General features: G+C 43.5%; 2 protein-coding genes across 9 annotated transcripts in view; both read right to left on the bottom strand.

Moving 5' to 3' along the window:
* Positions 1-2,113, bottom strand: part of YTHDF2 (YTH N6-methyladenosine RNA binding protein F2) — a 32,916-nt gene extending 30,803 nt beyond the window's left edge. Inside the window, exons 1-3 of the mRNA XM_059916888.1 lie at positions 1,799-2,113; positions 1,280-1,304; positions 632-711 (exon numbers count right to left, since the gene is read on the bottom strand). Of these exons, the coding sequence (XP_059772871.1) occupies positions 632-711; positions 1,280-1,304; positions 1,799-1,825 (132 nt within the window). The 5' untranslated portion in view covers positions 1,826-2,113. The remainder of the gene's footprint in view (positions 1-631; positions 712-1,279; positions 1,305-1,798) is intronic.
* Positions 2,114-12,902: 10,789 nt separating this feature from the next.
* The window catches only part of GMEB1 (glucocorticoid modulatory element binding protein 1), a 30,468-nt gene continuing 23,720 nt past the window's right edge, over positions 12,903-19,650 (bottom strand). For all 8 annotated transcript variants that reach the window (XM_059916906.1, XM_059916921.1, XM_059916897.1 and 5 more), the window contains 2 exons: positions 18,500-18,622; positions 12,903-15,892 (listed from right to left, as the gene is read on the bottom strand). In XM_059916906.1, the coding sequence (XP_059772889.1) occupies positions 15,192-15,892; positions 18,500-18,622 (824 nt within the window). In that variant the 3' untranslated portion in view covers positions 12,903-15,191. The remainder of the gene's footprint in view (positions 15,893-18,499; positions 18,623-19,650) is intronic.

The following is a 19,650-nucleotide window of genomic DNA, read 5'->3' as shown; positions in this document are numbered from 1 at the left end:
AAAACTGGAATTCCATCATTCTTGATCTCTGTCCTCAACAGTATTTTATCTTCCTTCAACTCCGTTTTGTAAATTCTACAGCTCCCCTAAGAAGCCAGATATATACAAAATTACTCTTTACACATGTAGATAGAGCTCAACTTGAAAGAGTACCCAGCTCCAAAATAGTTCTGATAACCTAAGAACCCACTAACTAGTGACTAGACAAAACGAAGATACTCAGTTCTGCAGCACTGAATAAAGTTCAGGTGATTTTGTTAGTTTTTCCCATCACATATGAATCCAATTTTCCTAAAAGAAAAATGTTTTGGGGATGAAAATATTTAACACCAGAAAGTATTCTTAAGTTTTGCACTGTTATATTCTTGCTAAGGAGGAAGAACTACTCAAACAAGTGTTGCTGTTAGTACACTGTAAAATGTTATCAGTACTAGCCTCAGAGAATGGTATGTTTGCTCACAACACAGATAAGAACCTTAACAGCCTATGACATTTGTAGCAAATGGTTTTATAACATATTGACTGATATTAAGAAAGTCATCCCCTGAAAATGAGATTTATTGATAGAGCAGAGAAAGAATAATGGTATACTGCATCCTCTGATCAAGCACGAAAATGGTTAACTACTCACGGGCCTTGCCTGTGGACTCAAGTAAGGTTCAAAATCATCATCATTTAATCCATCCTTTTGATGTACAGATCCATTTTGTACTAAAGGAAAAAAAATTCAAATTAGGAGTGTCTCAATCGTACAATCCACCTCCCAAATTAATCAAATACCTCCTAACCAGAGAAAAACCGTACTACACAGAGCAAATAAGTTTGGGTTTCGAAAGGATAAAGATGAGAGTGAATGCTGAGCAACATTCGTAAAAATGTCTCCCTCCACCCAGAGCAAGTTGATCTAAAAAGGTCATTTTATTGGCTCCTCTAGATTTCTATTCCCTCCCGCTTCCCCTCCCCCATCACATGTGAGCACTTCCAGAGTGTGATCCACGAGGATGAAAAACAAAGGCCTTCTAAGACCTACAGGAAACTAAGGACCTGGGACATTTCAAAACCGAATCCACCCCCACCCCTAATGAATTACTCCTTGTTCACTAAAAAGCTGTTCGCCAGCTGCAGGAACACACCGAAAGGGTCAAATACTTAACTGTGAGGCACCTGCAAACTGAGCGGCTTCCGAAAGGTCCTCTCCCCGGGGCGCTTCCCGGAGACCCCGCCCCCCCCCACGCGGGGTCCCCCGCCCGCCCGGGGCCACCGGCGGAGCTAGGCTCACCTTTGTTTCCTTGACCTTTTGGTCTCTGCGGGGGAAGGAAACGTCGCCGAGCAGCACATCGTCCGAAGAAAAAACGGAAAAGGAGAGACAAATTAAAGCCGGGACCGATAAGGGAATAAAGGCGCAGGCCTAAGAAGAGGCGTCAGGAATGGGGTGAGGAGGAGGCTGAAGATGGGAGGCGGGGGAAGCGCGACGCTGGTGGGGCCCAGGGGGAAGAGGGGGCCGCGCCACAAACAACGCGAGGGGACCAGGGCTTCAAAGAAGGGGAAGGAAACAAGAGAAAAACGAGGCCCGCCGAGAGGAGGGGACGCGGCGCGGCCGGCGGTCTCCGAGGCCCAGTGAGGAGCGGGGAGAGCGGGCCGAGGGCGAGGCGCTGGGCGCGGCCGGCCTGAGAGGCTCAAAATGAGGCCCGCTGAAGGCGCCGCCTCGGCTCGGCCCGACCTGGGGCGGCGGGCCCGGGCCTAGTCGGGCTCCCTCTCGCCTCACACAATGGCCGAGGCATGCGGGCCGGGCCTGTACCTGCTCCAAGAGGCTGCTGGCCGACATGGCTCTTGGATCCTCACGGGTGGCGACGGCGGCGGACTCTCAGGGTGGCGGCGGCAGCGGATGAGCCCCGGCGACGGGAGCAGGCGGCGCGGCGGCGGCTTTTGTCCCTGACACTCGGGGGCCTCGGCGGACGCAGCGGAGACACAGCGCGCGGCTCGGGCTCCGGCTCCGACTCGGCGACGCTCTAGCCCAAGAGCTCAGCGCCCGTCTCTATGCCTTTACGCGCGCGCCCGCCCCTCGCAGCCGAAATAAGGGCGCCGAGCAGCGGAGGCGGACGGCGCGCACGGCGCGACGCTGACTCTCACATTCGCTCACCCACGCTGAAGGGGCCCGGCGCGAAGCACTCCGGGAAGGCAGAGGTGGGGCCGCAGCGCCCTCTGGTGGGCTGGAGGAGCGGAAGCGGCGCGCGCGGCCTCCCCGCCCCCACCGCCTTGGGATTGGGGCCTAGGAGGGTGGGTCGGCCAGGGTCGCACCACGAGGTTTTGACTAACAGCTGGAGGGAAGGGAGTAGCTCTAGCTTGGGGGAACCCACAAAAGCTGGTTTTTCAGTGAAGAAGCGAACCCCGAAGGCTGAGAGGCCTTAAAATAAACCTGCTTCCCAGTTGCAGATGGCACCCCACCCCCATATGGGGGGGAACACGAACAGGAGTCACAGACCCCCCAGGGAAAGTTCAAGGGGGCCCTGCCCTGAGAAAGACACCCCCTCACCTGGTTATCCTCCTCTGTTAGCAAGCTACAGAAAGAGGGCCCAGAGAACAAAAATATCCAGAAAACATCCGGTCCCCTGAGAAAGAGATTCACCCTTTGGCGTTGCAGGAAGGAGAATCTGCAATTCTTTTTTAGGGATGTCGCTGGCCCCCATGATAATCTGTTAAACTGTGGACTTTATTTCCAAGAAAAACACACTTCACACATCCACACAAAATTTTACGTGTTCTTTCAACGAGTCCTTACCTGGGGAAGAAAGGAAATAAATGCTATTTGAATACCTGCTGTAGACTAGGCTTTGTTGTTAGGTGCTTTCAAACATTAAAGGCTTTCAGCATCTTCAAAGTAGCTGTCAGTCAATCCGTTTTATAACTGAGGAAACAGAGAGGTTAAGTCATGTGCCCAAGGTCACAAAGCTATTAAATAGTAAGGTTTGCCTGACACTGAGAGGAACGTAATAGTGTCCCTCCACCCCCAAGAGAAATCCTGTATTCAGGAACCAGAATCCTGAGGAAATCTAAAGGATGGATGGGCAGAAGCATTTTTAATCAGAGGCAAACCTGACTCCTGCAGGGATATTTGATCCCAGGACAGTCCATCTCCTAATAGCTTTTGTTATTGCAAATAGTAGTAAACAGATAAATAATGCACTCAAGTGTCAACCTGATACCATCCCCTCCCTGGATACAGGAGGCTTGGGTGGACTCAGTAGTAAAATAAATGATAACACAGCATCTTGGACTTTGCATCATAATTTTGCTTAAAGTGCTCAACGCATTTTTTCTGCCCATAATCACATTTATGGTTGGAATGAATAAGGTCAGGCACCAAATGTGACAGACTTCTGGCAGAGTCCAGGTTCAGAGCATAGATTCCACCAAGGGAAGAGAAGAAACATAGTAATCCTTTTTTTTTTTTTTTTTTTTAATATAAGTTAACCGGTTAACCCCATGGCCCAGATTTATGTATAAACTGTAAGCAGTTGTCTACACTTACCCTTGAAGGCAGCAGTGGTATGGTAAAAAGAGGATTAGACCAGGAGTCATAATCGGGGAGGGGGAGTGACTAAACACTGGCCTCCCCAACAGATTGGCGACATTAGGTAAATTACTAAACCTTTCAGAGATTCCCTCATTTGATAAAGGGGATAATAAAATCTACCTAACAGGTTTGCTGCAAAGATAAAGTTCAAAAAAACAAAAATCAAAATACACAAACATTAAAGTAAATCTGATACATTGTAAACTTCTTTCCTATAATCCCATTAAGGGATGATAGTGAAAATTCCCTCCTTCCAATAATATTTTTATAGTGCCTGAAATTATGATTAGTTCCTTTGGGATTACTTTCTGTCCTACAAGATTTCCCAGTTAAAACGCAGACATCCTGGGGGAAGGATGGTCTCTAAACCTGGATTAGTTCACCAGATTGTCTTTAATAGGCCCCTGAACAGAACACACAAGACTGATACATTTAATCACTGGGAAGAGGAAGAGGAAGTCTGGAGTGTGGGATATCATCTTAGGCGGCAGACCCCTCATGGTTTGAGAAAAGAATACTGTATCAGAAATGAGTTTGGGTTCTAGTTTCACCTCTGCCACTCGGTGCATAAAGCACTCAATCCCTCTTCTAACAAGTATTTATTGAAGGCCAGGCAATGTGCTGGAGAGAAAGTCTTAAGAGTTCACTTCTGGGGCTTCCCTGGTGGCGCAGTGGTTGAGAATCTGCCTGCCAATGCAGGGGACACGGGTTCGAGCCCTGGTCTGGGAAGATCCCACATGCCGCAGAGCAACTGGGCCCGTGAGCCACAACTACTGAGCCTGAGCGTCTGGAGCCTGTGCTCCGCAACAAGAGAGGCCGCGATAGTAAGAGGCCCACGCACCGCGATGAAGAGTGGCCCCCACTCGCCGCAACTGGAAAAAGCCCTCACACAGAAACGAAGACCCAACACAGCCACAAATAAAAATAATAAATAAATAATAAATTAAAAATTAAAACAAAAAAAAAAAAAGAGTTCACTTCTGGGCTTCCCTGTTGGCACAGTGGTTAAGAATCTGCCTGCCAATGCAGGGGACACGGGTTTGAGCCCTAGTCCGGGAAGATCCCACATGCCACGGAGCAACTAAGCCCGTGTGCCACAACTACTGAGCCCACATGCCACAACTACTGAAGCCTGTGCACCTGGAGCCCGTGCTCCACAACAAGAGAATCCACTGCAATACGTCCGCACACCGCAATGAAGAGTAGCCCCCGCTCGCTGCAACTAGAGAAAGCTGGCACACAGCAATGAAGACCCAACGCAGCCAAAAATTAATTAATTAATTTTTTTAAAAAATAGTTATTCACTCACAGTTGTTAGAGTGCAATGAGAAAGCACAGACGGACCTCACTTAGTCAGAGGACCAAGAAGTTTTCCCTGAAGTCCTGAGCTTCAGCTAGAACCAGAAATATGACCAGAAATTGACCAGACAAGGAGGGAAGGGATGTGAGAAACAATATGTGCAAAGGCCCCAGGCGGGGAAGGATCTTGGTACTGGTGAAGAACTGAAAAAAAGGCCAACATGACTGGTGCATAATGAGAGAGAGGGTGGCACCAGATGAGACTCAAGAATTGGGCAGAAAAGAGAAAAATAGGGCCTTTACTTGTTAGCTACAAACGATGATCAGTTAGTAAAGGGTTAATAGAAGCATAGCATTCTCAGATTTATGTTTTAGGTTCACTCTGATTGCAGTGTGGGAAGTAGAGTCAGGGAGAAAAGAGTAGATTAGGAGTTAGAAGAATATTGCAGCAAGTCCAAGCAAAAGATAATGGTCTAATATAGTGATGATGAAGACAGAGTGAAGTGGACAAAATGGACATTTTAGGAGGCAAAATGAGAGGTCTTAGTGATTGACTGGATTGTGGGGAGGGCATTAAAGGAGGAGATATCAACATAATATCTAGTAGTTTGATTTGAGCGATTCGGTGGGTGAGGTGCCATTTTCTAATGTGGGGAATCCTAGAGGAGATTTTGTGATCATCAATTTATCTTTGGACATGTTGGGTTTCAGAAGAACATAAAACATCAGATAGGAATGTTCTGTAGGCAATTAAAAGGTTTGGGGCTTAGAGAGTAAAATCAAGCTGGAAATACAAATCTTGGAGTCTCTAGTATGGGGATGTTAGTTGAAACCAAAGGAGTCCCTGGGATTTCCTCAGAAGACAAGGATGATGGGACTTCCCTGGCGGTCCAGTGGTTAAGACTCCACGCTTCCATTCCACTGTGGGGGGCACAGGTTTGATCCCTGGTTAGCGACGCAGCCAAGCAAAACAAAACGAAGATGAGAAGGAGGAGAGCAACAGGCCCAGCACCAAACCAGAGATGGAAGGGGAGACACGGAGAGGAAATCACTTCCTACTCAGAGTCTATTTCCAAGACTGTAAAATAGGGAAGTTGAACCAAAATAACTTCTGAGGTTCCTTCTAGTTCAACCATTTTAGACCTCTGGAAGGTAGAAACCAAGGAGATCCTTCTGGATATATGAAGGGGGCAGTGGGGATAAAAGAGTGAAAAGAAGCAGGAAAGGAGGACAGATTTTACATACTCTTCAGAATTTTGCTATGGCCTGGGCTGGGCCCTAGAGCTCTGGTTCTCAAACTTTTCCAGCCTTCAGGAACAGCAGACCTCGCTGCCCAAGTCACTCCTTTAGTAAGGCAGGAATGGAAGGGAACTCCTTTGAGAAATGTTTATATACTTCACACAACTGACAGTGTAAAAACCTATTTTTAAAGATTTCTGCTGGTTCTCTGTAGTCCACACAGTTTTCAAAGCTTGTCACTCCCTAGCCCTGTATATTTCTCACCATGCACTCAATGCTCCAGCCACATTGCATTTTTCTCAAATACACATTTTGTTCTGGAACCCATGACTTTGCACATGCAGTTCTTTCTGCCTCAAATGTCCTTGCCATTTCCCCTCCCCAATTCCTATCTGTCCCTCGAGACCCTGATCAGTGAAGCCATATTTTTTCCCTTGAGCAGAAAGAAGGTGTTCTATTCTTTGTTCACCCATAATATTGGTCACATTTCCTTATGGTAACTTAGTGTATTAAAACTATCTGTTTGGGCTTCCCAGGTGGCGCAGTGGTTAAGAATCCGCCTGCCAATGCAGGGGACATGGGTTCGAGCCCTGGTCCGGCAAGATCCCACATGCCACGGAGCAACTAAACTAGACCCATGCGCCACAACTACTGAAAGCTGCGTGCCTAGAGCCCGTGCTCCGCAACAAGAGAAGCCACCAGAGTGAGAAGCCTGCGCACCACAACGAAGAGTAGCCCCTGCTTGCTGCAACTAGAGAAAGCCCACGTGCAGCAACGAAGACCCAACACAGCCAAAAATAAATTTATAAAATTAAAAAAAACTATGTTTACATCAGTATTTTCCTTTTAGAAGTCTTGGACTCAGTTGAAAATCTAATGAGAATAATGAAACTTCTCAGAAAAAGGAACATACACCCAAATTTTTGCCTACAATCTCATTAAGCACTCCCTTCCCCGAGCCCATCCGTCCCATGGACCCCAGATTAAGAGAACCAACTCTCAGCTTATATATTGCCTCTTTAATAAATCTATGACTGCTTAGAGGACAAAGAACTTTTTTATTATTAATCTTTATAATCCAATTCTAAGTAAATGTTTGTTGAATTAATTTATCTCATTCATTTTCAGAACTCTCCATAGTAATGTCAATCCCCATTTTATTAATGAGAACCTGGTGGGGTTAAAAAGTCAAATGTGCAGATTTAACTAGCTTAATTGAATGTTAAAGGAAAGGCACTGTGGAAATCTCGAGATAAATTGATGGTTGGCTTTTAACTTGCAGGTGTGTTTTATGACTTGCTGAATGGAGTTTTGAAAAGAGCAACGTGAGAACAAAGCTAAAGGAAGAAAAGACCTACAGCTGGGCCAGGTGGCCTAAGGACACTAGGAATCCGCAGCTGTGTATATACAAGGGACCCTGTTGGAGATGTCGTCAAGGACAGAAAAGAACAAGAACCAAGAAAGAGCCAGCAGGAAAGGAGCCTTGAAGTTTCAACTCAGAGTCTAGAGGTGAAAGCTGAAATTTTCACCAGTCCCCCAAGAAATAAGAAAGGTAATGATAATGTAATGAGCTTTTCATAAAGCTAAACTTACTCAATGCAGAAGACTGTTCTTTATTCTGAGATTATTTCCCTCCTAACTTTTTGATGGGAAAATGCCCTTTCTTCCTAAATGATGCCAGTAAAAATTAACCATTTTAAAAAATATCCTTATTTGGTAAAATATAATGTAGAGAACCCCATGTTGGGTCCTAAGACCTTTTTTTTTTTTTAATCTCTTTTATTGATCCATGGGATCTAAAAGTCTGAGCAGCACTGTGCTAGGAAACAGCTTACAGTCTCAATCTAAGACAATAGGCCAGAGAGAAAAAAAATGGAGTGTAAACAAGATTTCTGGAGATAGTGCCAAGGGGAAATGAAACCAGGGAGCCCCAGAAAGCACTGGTTCAATTTTAAGTCTGTGCCAAGAAAAAATAGTTAAACCAGTGAATGTGCATCTAAACTATTTGTGACAATGTTTTATAGATAAATCCTTCCCTTTCGGTCCTTGGGTGGCAGCTACAGAATATGAGAGGCAAGAATATGAGAAGCCCTGTCCAGTTTGCTCAGAAAGGCTAACCAGAATGTCTCAGTCATGGAAATGTTAACTTAGCATTTCTGAGGCATAGTGGCTCCATTTTTGTTCCTGGAGCAGGGGAATATCTTTTTGCTCAGTGGGCAAAGGTTTTACAATATTTTCAGTGTTCTATGGAATAGGTTCCCTGTGTAACAAAGCACATGGGGTTGGGCTCTGCACAGTAGGAGCTTAGCAACCAAATGAAGGAGTTCTAACCAGGGACCCTGACATCAATGTCATTTCAAACAAGACGAGACCACTTTTAACAAAGTGATAAATCAGTACTTCCTGTGACTGATGGACAGGACAGATGATCTGGGTTCTAAAATCCTTTCTCGGGTAACTGGAAGTTCCCTCCCTCCACCACTCCCTCTGCAGTACTGTGGAGAGATGGTGAACTGGACTGTAAACAAAACAACCTAAGGAGCGACTAAACATGTTATCAGCAAAACATCATCATAATAAAATGGTTTGTTGAAAGTTTCCTTTTAGGTATTAAGCTTCTCTAGTACATTTAAAGACTCTGTTTAATAAATTTGATCCTTATACAACGTTTCAATGTATCTATTGTTTAGAGTAGAATATAAATGTTTCCTCATTGTAAAATGAAGTAAATAATGCTATTCACCACATAGGATTGTCCTGAGGATCAAATGGATTAACATATGTAAAGTGCTTAGAAAAATGCTTGGTACATAGTTACCCTTCAATAAGTATTGGTTATTATTGTTCTTATTATTATTCATGCATCAAATATCTATCCAGTTTCTGCTACATGCCAGGCACTGTTCCAGGGACTGTAGAAACAGCAGTGACTAAGAGACGAGAATGGTCCCTGCTCTCACGGAGCTTCGATTCTACTTGGGGGAGAAAAAAATACATGTATGTCAGGTGATAAGTAAAAGAAAGAAAAATAAAGCAGGGTAAAGGAAAATAGGAAGCATAGTGCAGGAGGAAGTTGCCTCTTTTCATAGGGTGAGTGGTCAGGGAGGTCCTCTCTGATAAGGTAACATGTGGATAGAGACTTGAAGGAAATGAGGTAATAAGCTTTGCAGTTATCTGGGGGGGAAGAGTGTGCTTGAGATTATTGAATGAAAAAAAATAAGCTACCAAAAATAAGTAGATCTGGGTTTGTAATAGGGAGTGACAGTACGTGAAGAAGCCATGGCCCATCTAAGACAGGCCTCAGTTCCAGTCAGGTGTTGCTGTGAGGAAATGTGGACCCAGTGTTGTCAGATCTTCTGGGCTTTGTGGGGGTTTTTTTGTTTTAAGAAAAACTTTATCTTGAATTTTTCATGTGAACTGTCGTAGGCATAATGTATATATATGTTTGTCAAAAGACATGTACAAGAATGTTCAGAGGTGGGCATTCCCTGGCGGTCCAGTGGTTAGGGTTTGGTGTTTTCACTGCTGGGGGCCCAGGTTCAACCCCCGGTCGGGGAACTAAGATCCCGCAAGCTGCACGGCGTGGCCCAAAAAAAAAAAAAATGTTCAGAGGCATTATTTATAATAGCCCCAAACCAGAAGCTACCCAAGTGCCCATTATTAGAATGGATCAGCTGTGGCATAGTAAATAATAACAGTCTCTACACAGCAATGGGAAGCAATCAACTACACTTCACACAACATTATGGGTGAATCTTACAATGTAATGTTGAGAGAAAAAAAGCCAGTCCCTAAAGAGTTCAAAATAGGTAAAACTAAGATATGATGTTAGAGAGCTAGATAGAGGTTACCCTGTCTGGGTGAGGTGCTGGTGACTTTTTTTTTTTTTCCCTTTATCTGAAAGCTGATTTCATGGGTATGTTCAGTTTATCAAATTGTACAGTGATCTGTGCACTTTCCTGTATGCATTTATACTTCAATAAAAAGTTAAAACTAAAATGTGGGCCAAACAAAGTAAATCTTAAGGCTGAATCAGAGCTGTGGGCTTCCAATTTGCTCTACAATACATAGATTTCTTTAGAGAAAACAGCAGAGAAGTTTTTTTTAAAAAAACTTATACTTTGAGGGGACTTCCCTGGTGGTCCAGTGGTTAAGACTCCGTTCTCCCAATGCAGGGGGCCCGGGTTCGACCCCTGGTCGGGGAACTAAGATCCCACGTACCACAACTAGAGAAGCCCACGTGCCGCATCAAAGACCCAGTGCAGCCTAAATTAATTAATTAATTTTTTAAAAAACGCTTATGCTTTGAAATGCAGGTAACATCCCCCACACCACCTCTTACAGAAGCTCCTGCAAAGCCCAATGAGGAACCCATCTTTCCTTCTGGGTCATTACCCAGCCTCACATTTTCCTTTATATGTGATCCAATAATAATGTCCGCTCTTGTTCTCAAACTAGAGAAATCAACCCATATATACCATATTATAAGCCAAATACTAGTAAAGGTACAGAATTGGAAACCATAGATGCAGGAGGAGAACCCAGAGGCAATTTCAAAGTAGGGTGTGGCCTACTTTAGGTTGAGAGAGCACCAGGAGTCGTCAGGTTGGGAGGCTCATAAGAAATAACAGAAGAGGTAGTAGGAATCATACTGGGCTGAAATAATTTATCCAGGAAACAGGCATGTCTTAGCCTGGGCCATGGACCATAGGTAGAGAATCAATCAGGTGTAAAAGATAGGTTTTAGAATCTGTGTGTTCTGGGGAACTTACAAGCACATCTCAAAGGTGCTTCAATTCAGGTGATGGATGAAGTTAAGAAGGCTGTTCTAGGCAGTGAAGACTACAGTCTATGGATGTATGCTGAGGTTTGGGTCTTGGGGGTTCCTTGGGAAGAAATGATTGTCTCAAGAGTTGAGTTACTGGCATAGCAGAAAGGTAGAGTTACTAACATGGCAGAATTTGGGAACTAAGTCACATTTGGTTCCCCAAAGCAAGGGCTAGAGAAGCAGGAGTACGATAAGGATGTTCAAGGAAAGTAGAACCTTCTAGGGGAAGTGAAATTGCATAGCTCAGGACTAAGAAAGGTGTTCCAGGATTGGGAAGGAAACCTAGAAATGACTGAATTAAGGCTAAGAAAAGAAATTCCAGGGGCAGAGAGTTCCAATCTAGCAGAACCGATCCCTTGTTTAGTGCAACAACCTTGGTAGTTATTGTAGTACATTACAGACTACACAAGAATGTCCCAGGGAGGAGGCATCCAAGGTGTGAGGCATCTGTGATCAATTGTACTAGGTTAAGTTGACTGAAAATGCAGGGGCTAGCCTAGAATCTGATTTTTTGTCTCAGAGAGGACTATTTCCTCAGGAGTATTACCCAAAGTGAATCACAACCTCATACCTATTCTGAGAATTCAACCTTTTCTTTGTCCTTGCTACCTCCTTGATAGTGGTGGACCAGTTATAACTCAATGAACTAGTAGTTCCATATTTCATGCTTGATTTTACTATCTTTATCATCAAGTGTTACCAGTACTTCCCACCATACAGACTTACCTTTAATGCTTTCATGAAATGGATTAAAATGCCACCACTAAAGGGTGTCTCAGACCACCTAAACTGAATATTAATTTCCAAGGTATTTGGATTAACTCTGGTCCTCCTTCCCAAATATGGACAGAAGCATGAAAGAAACTTCACATGAAGTAGCTTTAAATCTTAAATATTCAAATCTATTGTCCCTTTTTTACTTCGGAATGCCAGGGAGTTTTGTTTTGTTTTAATTTGGGGAGGGGGGCAGGGATGGAACCTGGAAATTGAAAAGGGGAGGAGAACAGGAAGGCGGGGGTCAGACAGGGACATGGCCAAGGCAACACAGCTGAACAGTTGACTCTGAGGCCTTTGGGGAAACCACATGACAGGAAGGTTTGGGACATTTACCTTCTACCAGCTAAACTCCAGTCCTGCCCTGGATTCATCTGATGGAAGCTCAGAGAAACTGACACATGACTGGGCTTTCGCCAGTGCGGTGCTCTCAGAAGAGACTGCCTGAGCTGCTGACTCTGCCTAGCTCTGGAGACAGAAGCAACGAGAGACTTAGGATTTTGTTCCCCTCTTGTATAAGTAAGTCCAACTACTTGAAAATGGAATGCAAAAAAAGTAGCCAAAAATGGTCTCTCCTAAATCAGGTTAGGTATGTATCTTCTCCAGGAAGTACTCCCATATTTGCTGACCCCTGCCTCCAAACTGGGTTAGATGCTTGACCCCTTGTTCCCTCTTCTCCCAGCCAATAGCTCTATCACTGCACTTACCCCAATATGATGATTTGTTTCAGTATCTCACTAGAGAAAGGCTTAACCATTTTGTACCCTTGGTAGCCTTCTGAAACCTACGGACCAACACTCGGAACAATGTTTATCAATGCATGAAATAAAATACATAGCATTACAAAGGAAACCAATTATTATATTGAAATATAGTTCTTAACTCCAGACAACCTCTGGAGAATGAATCCCTTGGGTGCATGGACTGAGCCTTCATCTCTGTACTGCCAGTGCCTAGCACAAAGCCTGGCACATAGATGGTACTTACAAATGTTTATTTAATGAATGAACAGAAAGATTAGATGGCTACTGCCAACTCAGCCTGAGGAATGATTCATTGCAACTGCTTGTGTACATACCAGTGGCTTGCATGTGCCTCACCCCGTCTGAGATCTAGACCAGGGCTGTGAGGAAACCCACACGCAAGAATGGGTACATAGCATCTAGCAATAATGACAGGCTACTGGAAGACCAGGAAAACAACAAAGCTCATGTATTTCCACCAGTTGGAATATTCAGATAGTGAAAGTAAACAGGCTCTGTCTTTAGGAGGTGATCTCTTGACTTTGGAAGCATGACGCTCACACTACTTTAAAACACTACCAACAGCTCTGACGGAGGAAAGAAAGGAACCTGAGCTAGTGAGCAGGTGTTCTCCAGGGCTCCTCCTCTGTCCTGATTTGAGCCTCTTGTCTCTGGGAAAGATAAAAGTGTCCCTAAAAACCGCAGTAGGGGTGACATGTGCCTTTCTAGGTTCAAGTAGCAGTTTTAGGCTTAGGCAGAAATTTTGTTTTTGTTTATGTACCAACAGAAAACCTAAAGAAGCAAGAAATAAAAGCCACTTCCCTCACTAAAGATATATAAAGGGCCAAAGGTTTGTTCTAAACTGACTGCTATGTCTATTAAATATTTTGAAAAGAAAAATAAAACCCCAATCTTAAAGCTGAAAACCACAACTGTATGGGGTTCAGAAATCTCACCCATAAGGCTTTTAAGATTGACCCTTTCAAGTTAGAGGGCTTCTCTAGCTATACACAGCTATCTGAGGGATGGCAGGACGCAGTTTTCACTTGCTTAACAACAGGGTTTCCAACATCTGTTGGAAGAAACATAGCTTCAGGTGGGTGCCTTCAAAAAAAAAGGAAACTACAGGTCAAAGTTTTGTATTTAATTAAAAAAAAAAAGACTCTCCCACTCCTGAAGTGTATGCTTTCTTTTTTGACCTATTTTTCTTTTAAATTGTCTGCAGTTTCCCTATATTTTTCCTAGTGCAGTAAACAATGCAATCAAAGAAACAAAAAACAGGCTCCGCTCTTGCCCCAGACACTGAAGATGGTCAAAGAGAAGGAATCACAGCACGGAAAATGGGCCCATCTCTAAATATACAAAAACATAAAAAAAAAAGAGAAAACAAAATAACCCCCCCCCCAAAGATATTATTATTACATTCCTGGTACATTTCCTATAATATAATGTTGCAGACAATGCTTCTTTCCCAGGGAGTCCAGCTCGCTCAGGAGGTGACATCTACTCGGTGCCGCAGGATGGGGTGGGGTGTTGAGTCTTCCCTGCCAAATCTAAGGTTTTTTTATGAGCTCAATATCTCACAGAAACATCTGTGGTATCAATGGTACATATGAATCTAAAAGGGGATGAAGGCAGGCAGGCACCTGTCACTGTTCTCTGAATCAGCCAAAAATCTGAAGAGCGTGGGATCCAGGAGACAGACGCCATTAACCACTGAGGGACGGAGGGTAGAACAGAGGAAGCACCAAATGAGTGGCTGCTTTTGGTTCCAAAGCCAAAAAAGGGCCCCACAAAAAAGGGCAGCTGGTCTGGATGAGGAACTCTCCTGCTCCTGGAGTCATGCAATAAAAATGATGGCCTTGGAGCCCCACCCCGAGAACAGCCACAGTCCAAGAATCACAGCAATTTACACATCACACAGTTTGCAAATGAATGGACTAGGAGGGTAAGTGTTTTAACAAAGTGGGGGGCAAGGTGAACCTGAACCCCAAAGCACAGCTGTGACGTCTCTGGATTTCTATTTCTGCCAAGCCACAGGCCTCTGACGCCACTTGCTTGGTGGAAACGTACCCTTCTTCTTAACACTGGCCTTGCCTCAAAACGGCACCCATGATAGTAACCCTCAGAGATATTAAGAGGCATCAGTTGCACTTCTGGAAGTAAGATAACTTCCTTGCCCCATCCTGGCCAAAGCACTTCCCTTTTTAAGCTGCTGCTGGTACGCTACCTTCCCCTCCAAGCAGAGTGCAACTTAACTTTTGTTTCAGACTTTTGCATTGGCCTCTGAGGGCCCCTTCCAGGATACAAAATAAAGTCTCCTTCTGCATCCACGTGTGAGTGGGTTGCCTTCCAGGGTCAGATTTGTGTTCCCTGGTTTGGTCAATGCACCTTTATGAGAACAAAACCACATGTGTACACAGACAGACTAGCCTGGAAAGGGCTTTCTGGATAGGGTTTCTGGTTATCTTGATGCCTCCCCTAAAAGAAATAACTTTCTTGGTGTAAGAGGATTAGGACATTGAGTGACCTACTCTCAACTTCCGGAAGGGCAGCTTGTTTTGTCCATTTTTCAATGAGGGGGTGGAAGGGACCCAACCTGTTCAGTTACAACAACAAGATTTTGTTTTTTAAAAAAAAGGATCCTATGTGGAAATGAGTGGGACAATGATAAAAATAAACAAATAATTAAAATTCCAAACCAAAACATATCTCCTGGCCCCGAGACCCCCACTTAATCCTCTAAGACCACAATCTCCACATTGTGGACTTGATGCTGGTGTTCTTCCATCTCAGCCATGACTTTCTCCTCAGTCCTCAGTTCTGTCTCCAAAATGACTGCTTTGCCCTCAGCATCCTCAGCCTCTGGGTCTGGGGCTGGGTCAATCTCAATGATGGTCTGCCCATCCTCTGAGGTGCTTTCAACAGCCTGGATGGCTGAGGTCAGGCCAGACTCCATGGCCACCAACTCCACAGGGCTCACCATGGTGGTCATGTTGCCCAGGGTAGTCCCATCCTGCATGGCGGTGGAGCTTAGCAGCGCCAGGCTAGATGAAGGGTGGATGGTCACTGTGTCTGGTGAGCTGCTCTTGGCAGATGAGACCACTGTGGCATAACGGAAGAGCTGAGGGCCAGAAGGCAGTGTGTGGACAGTCACAGGACTGGAGCCCTGGCTGAGGGTGGCCACTGGAATATTGCCCATGGAAAATGACTGACCCACGGGGGTGATGGTGATGGGTGAGATGACTGTGAACTGAGGCTGCTGGACAGGAGGAGAAGGGCTCAGGACGGTGGTAGAGGCTGGCCGCTGGAGCCGGGGCCTTTTGGGAGGCTTAGGGGTGCTCACAGGCATCAATACCACATTTTGAACCGTCTGGGATTTCAGCCTGGGATCCTGAGCTTGCTTCTTCTGCTCTTCCAACTGGCGTTCCAAGTCTATGGAAAAAAGACAGACTTTGTGTGGAGAGAAGTATAATCTTGGGAACAGTAAACTGGGAGTGAGGAGACCTGGGGTCTTGCCCTGGTTTTGCTACTATGTAGCCTCAGGCAAGTCATTTCATTGTTTTCAGGAAGAAACTAGACTGGATGGTCTTTAAAATCCCTCCAGTTACTACATGTCATTGTGTGATTATAGGCAGGTCAATAATTCAGAATCTTTTCGTGCTGTGATCCTACTACAGCTCAACTCTAGAAGCTCCTGTGGCATTTTGTCACTTGTCACCAAAATGCAAACCGAAGAAGTCTCCAGTTGGTCTAGCAGCTTATATATGCTCTGCCTGAGTCTACAGATGAAAATAATATCTGCATAATCCCTTTGCAACTGCCATGGGCCCACAAAGGAGCTACAATGGCCACTCTGAAAAGCAGTGATTCCCAAACTGTCCTTCAAGGCAGGATCACTTGCTGGTGACCCAGATGGCTTTAGTCTACCATTAGCCCCCAGAGAAGTCTACAGAAAGTTACAGAGGAAGTCCCTAAGAATTACAGAACTGAAGGAGGTCTTAAGAGTTCTAACACATTCATTTTGACATAGATCCAGAGAGATAAAGCAACTTGCTTACGGTTACAGAGCATGGGCCAAAACAAAAGTCTTCTGATAGTCAACTTGGTGGCTTTTCGACCCCAATACACCTATCACTATCCCTCTCCCAAGGGTCCAATCCAACCTTGATGACCACTGGTGAGTCTGGTTCTACACCAGAACTTCTCTATTGCTTAGCACCTGATAAGCATCCAATAAATAACCAGTTACACCTGTAGAGCACCTTGCTCACTGTGGAACACCCAGAGCAAGTCAACTCCTTGTTTGGAATAAAAGGAGTAGGTAATGATAAAGAACACATTCAAAAATTTTAAAACACTGCCTTTTATGGTTATAAGATAATGCATTTTTTCCAACTTTAGTAGTAATCAAAGAAATGTGAACCTAAACAAGATACCAAATCTATAATTTTTAAAAAGTTAAATCAGGGTGTATTATAAAAAAACAACGCCCATTGTTGGTGAGCTCAAACTTGTGATGTAAATTGGTATAATCTTCTTGGAAATTTGACAATAGGTCACAAGACTCCATAAACAAATTATCAATACCATTTAACCTCAAGCTTAAACGGTATTGATATTGTGAAGTAGTTTAAAAGAACATAAGAAGAAAAGTTATATTCATACAAGTTCACTGTAACAAAATAAGCTACTGAAGAAAATTTTGAAAATTTAAATTCATCCCTAGAAGAATGTCTAGGTAAAATACTGGTAGCAACTTGGAAAAATATTAATATGTCACAGTGAAAAAAGCAGAAAACACAACTTTATGTATACTGTGGTTATAACTAAAATGATATGGACAAGGGACCAGAAGCCTACATTTCTAACAAAAACCATTTTTCAGATGGTGTAAAGTTTCAAGGTGGAAGACAGCATTGGACTATGAATAAGAAGACAGAGTTCTACTCTGGGCTTCACTGTCAAGGAGTGATGTGGTCCCAGGCAAATCATTTATCCTCTCTGTGCCTCTACTGGGTTATCTGTAAAATAAGGAAACAGCCTATAATATTCCTAGAAAGATCAAATGAAAAAGAGCATCTCTGAGAATACCTGGTAAACCGAATTTAAAATATAAACTGGGCATAAAAGTAAGTTTAAAACAACCTAAATTGTTCTTCTCTTACCAAATGATCTTTCTTGCCTCTTGTCTTCATGACCGACTATTATAATATATTCTACGTCATTTAAGACTGATAATCCGTACCTCCAACTTGTTTTGCATCTTTCACTGCCTTACCTCCTCCAAAAGCTTCTCTTGATTCTTTTCTGGGTATAAATGATAACTCCCTTTGTTCCACCACTATACCTGCTATATGCCTCTGTTACAAAACTGACTACTTTTTGCACTTATTTCTAAGTCTGCTTTCCCTTGAGTTTCTTGAAAGCCCTCAAGAGACTGAGGCTACCTTATTCAACATTTTATTTCTAAAACCTACCTTGGAGACCAGCACAAAGTACTTATTAAAAAGAGTTAAATTATCCATGTGCTCATAATTTCTGATTACCAGAAATAATGAAAGTGCTAAATGTATATCAAAAGACTCAGTATTAATAATGTAAAAAAGACAAAGGCCAATTTTCTTCTTCTGCCACTTATATTACTGGACTAATGGAGTGATCTAGCAGACATCTTAATCCTCCAAAGATATAGAAGGAGGATCATGTTGCTGGCTTTCTTTTCTTTTCCTTTGTGTTTCCTCTGCTTCCCACCACTCCACCTCACCTAGGACTATGTACAAAGAAAAAGCCAAATCTGATACTATGTGAGTTGAAAGAAAGAAAGAGAGAGAGAGACAGAAAGAGAGACAGAGAGAGAAGGAAGAAAGGACAGAGGGAAGGAGGGAGGGAGGGAAGGGACGGAAGGAGGGAGGAAGGGAGGAAGGAAGGAAAGAAAGAAGAAGCAAGCCAATCTAGTCCCAACAGAAGTCAACAAAGAAATGGCAAGACTCAAGGATATTAGTATAATATCGCCTAAGAAAAGAGAGAAGTTATACATACCTGTCAGAGTATAGAGAAATTGCTCTTCTCCCTGCTCTACTTGGTTCCTTCTGTTGTCCAAAACCTTCTTGACTGTGTCCATTAGGCCAAACGTATGTGCTACATTGTTGAGAACAGCAGCATCTATTTAAAACAAAAGACATGTCTGTCCAGTTAAAACAGAAATGTTCCACCAACTCCCTATTGTGCTGCTTATAAATATAAAACAATCCAGAAATTAGAATACTAATAGCATTTTCAAAAAATTTTAACAAAGATTTATCACATGTGTAACTAATTATTATTTAATTGTTATATCTTTATACATGTTTCCATATAAATAAATACAAAAATAAGGAAAATAATCTTGCATCTGGTTATAGGTTCTGACTTGGTTTAGAAAATATGGTCATTCTACTAGACAGAGCTAAGTTTGAACCTTGGTTTTGATGTTGCCTATCTGTGTGACCTTGGGTAAGTCATTTCTGTCCTCGGTTTTCTCATCTGAAACAAATGCGACTAATAATACTTACTCTGCAAGATAGATATGAAGATTAGAAACATCATATTTTAAGTGCCAAACATGGGAACTGACATGCAATATTATTAATAGTATTATCTCTGTTCCCCTTTATTTTTTTATTTTTTTGGCCACACCGCGCGGCCTATAGGATCTTAGTTCCCTGACCAGGGATTGAACCCGTGCCCCCTGCAGTGGAAGCATGGAGCCCTAACCACTGGACCTCCAGGGGAAGTCCCTCTGTTCCCCTTTAAACAAAACTTCTTGAAAGAGCTGTCAGTAACTGGTCATTACTTCCTTAACTCAGACCACTTTTCCACCTACAACTCTCTTCCACAGTTGTCTCATCCAGTTCCATGGTTTTGAATATCATGGACATGCTAAGAATTTCCACATGTAGATCTCCAGCCCAGACCTCTTTCCTGCATTACAGATTAATACTTCTGTTGAGCCAAATGGCTTCTCCATTTGAAGCCCTCATAAGCATCTCAATTAAACAAGTCAAAAACCCATTCTGATTTCTTCTCCCAGTGGTCTTCATCTCAGGAAATTTTACCACCACTCACAGCTCAGACCAAAAATATATGAGTCATCCTGGATTTCTTTCTTTTTCACCCTACATCCAATCCATCAGCAAGACTTGTCAGTTCCA

This window comes from Balaenoptera ricei, chromosome 1, assembly GCF_028023285.1.
Source record: "Balaenoptera ricei isolate mBalRic1 chromosome 1, mBalRic1.hap2, whole genome shotgun sequence".
NCBI classification, from domain to species: Eukaryota; Metazoa; Chordata; class Mammalia; order Artiodactyla; family Balaenopteridae; genus Balaenoptera; species Balaenoptera ricei.
The sequence above is the reverse complement of the archived record's forward strand: the minus strand, read 5'-3'. Positions and strand labels throughout refer to the sequence as shown.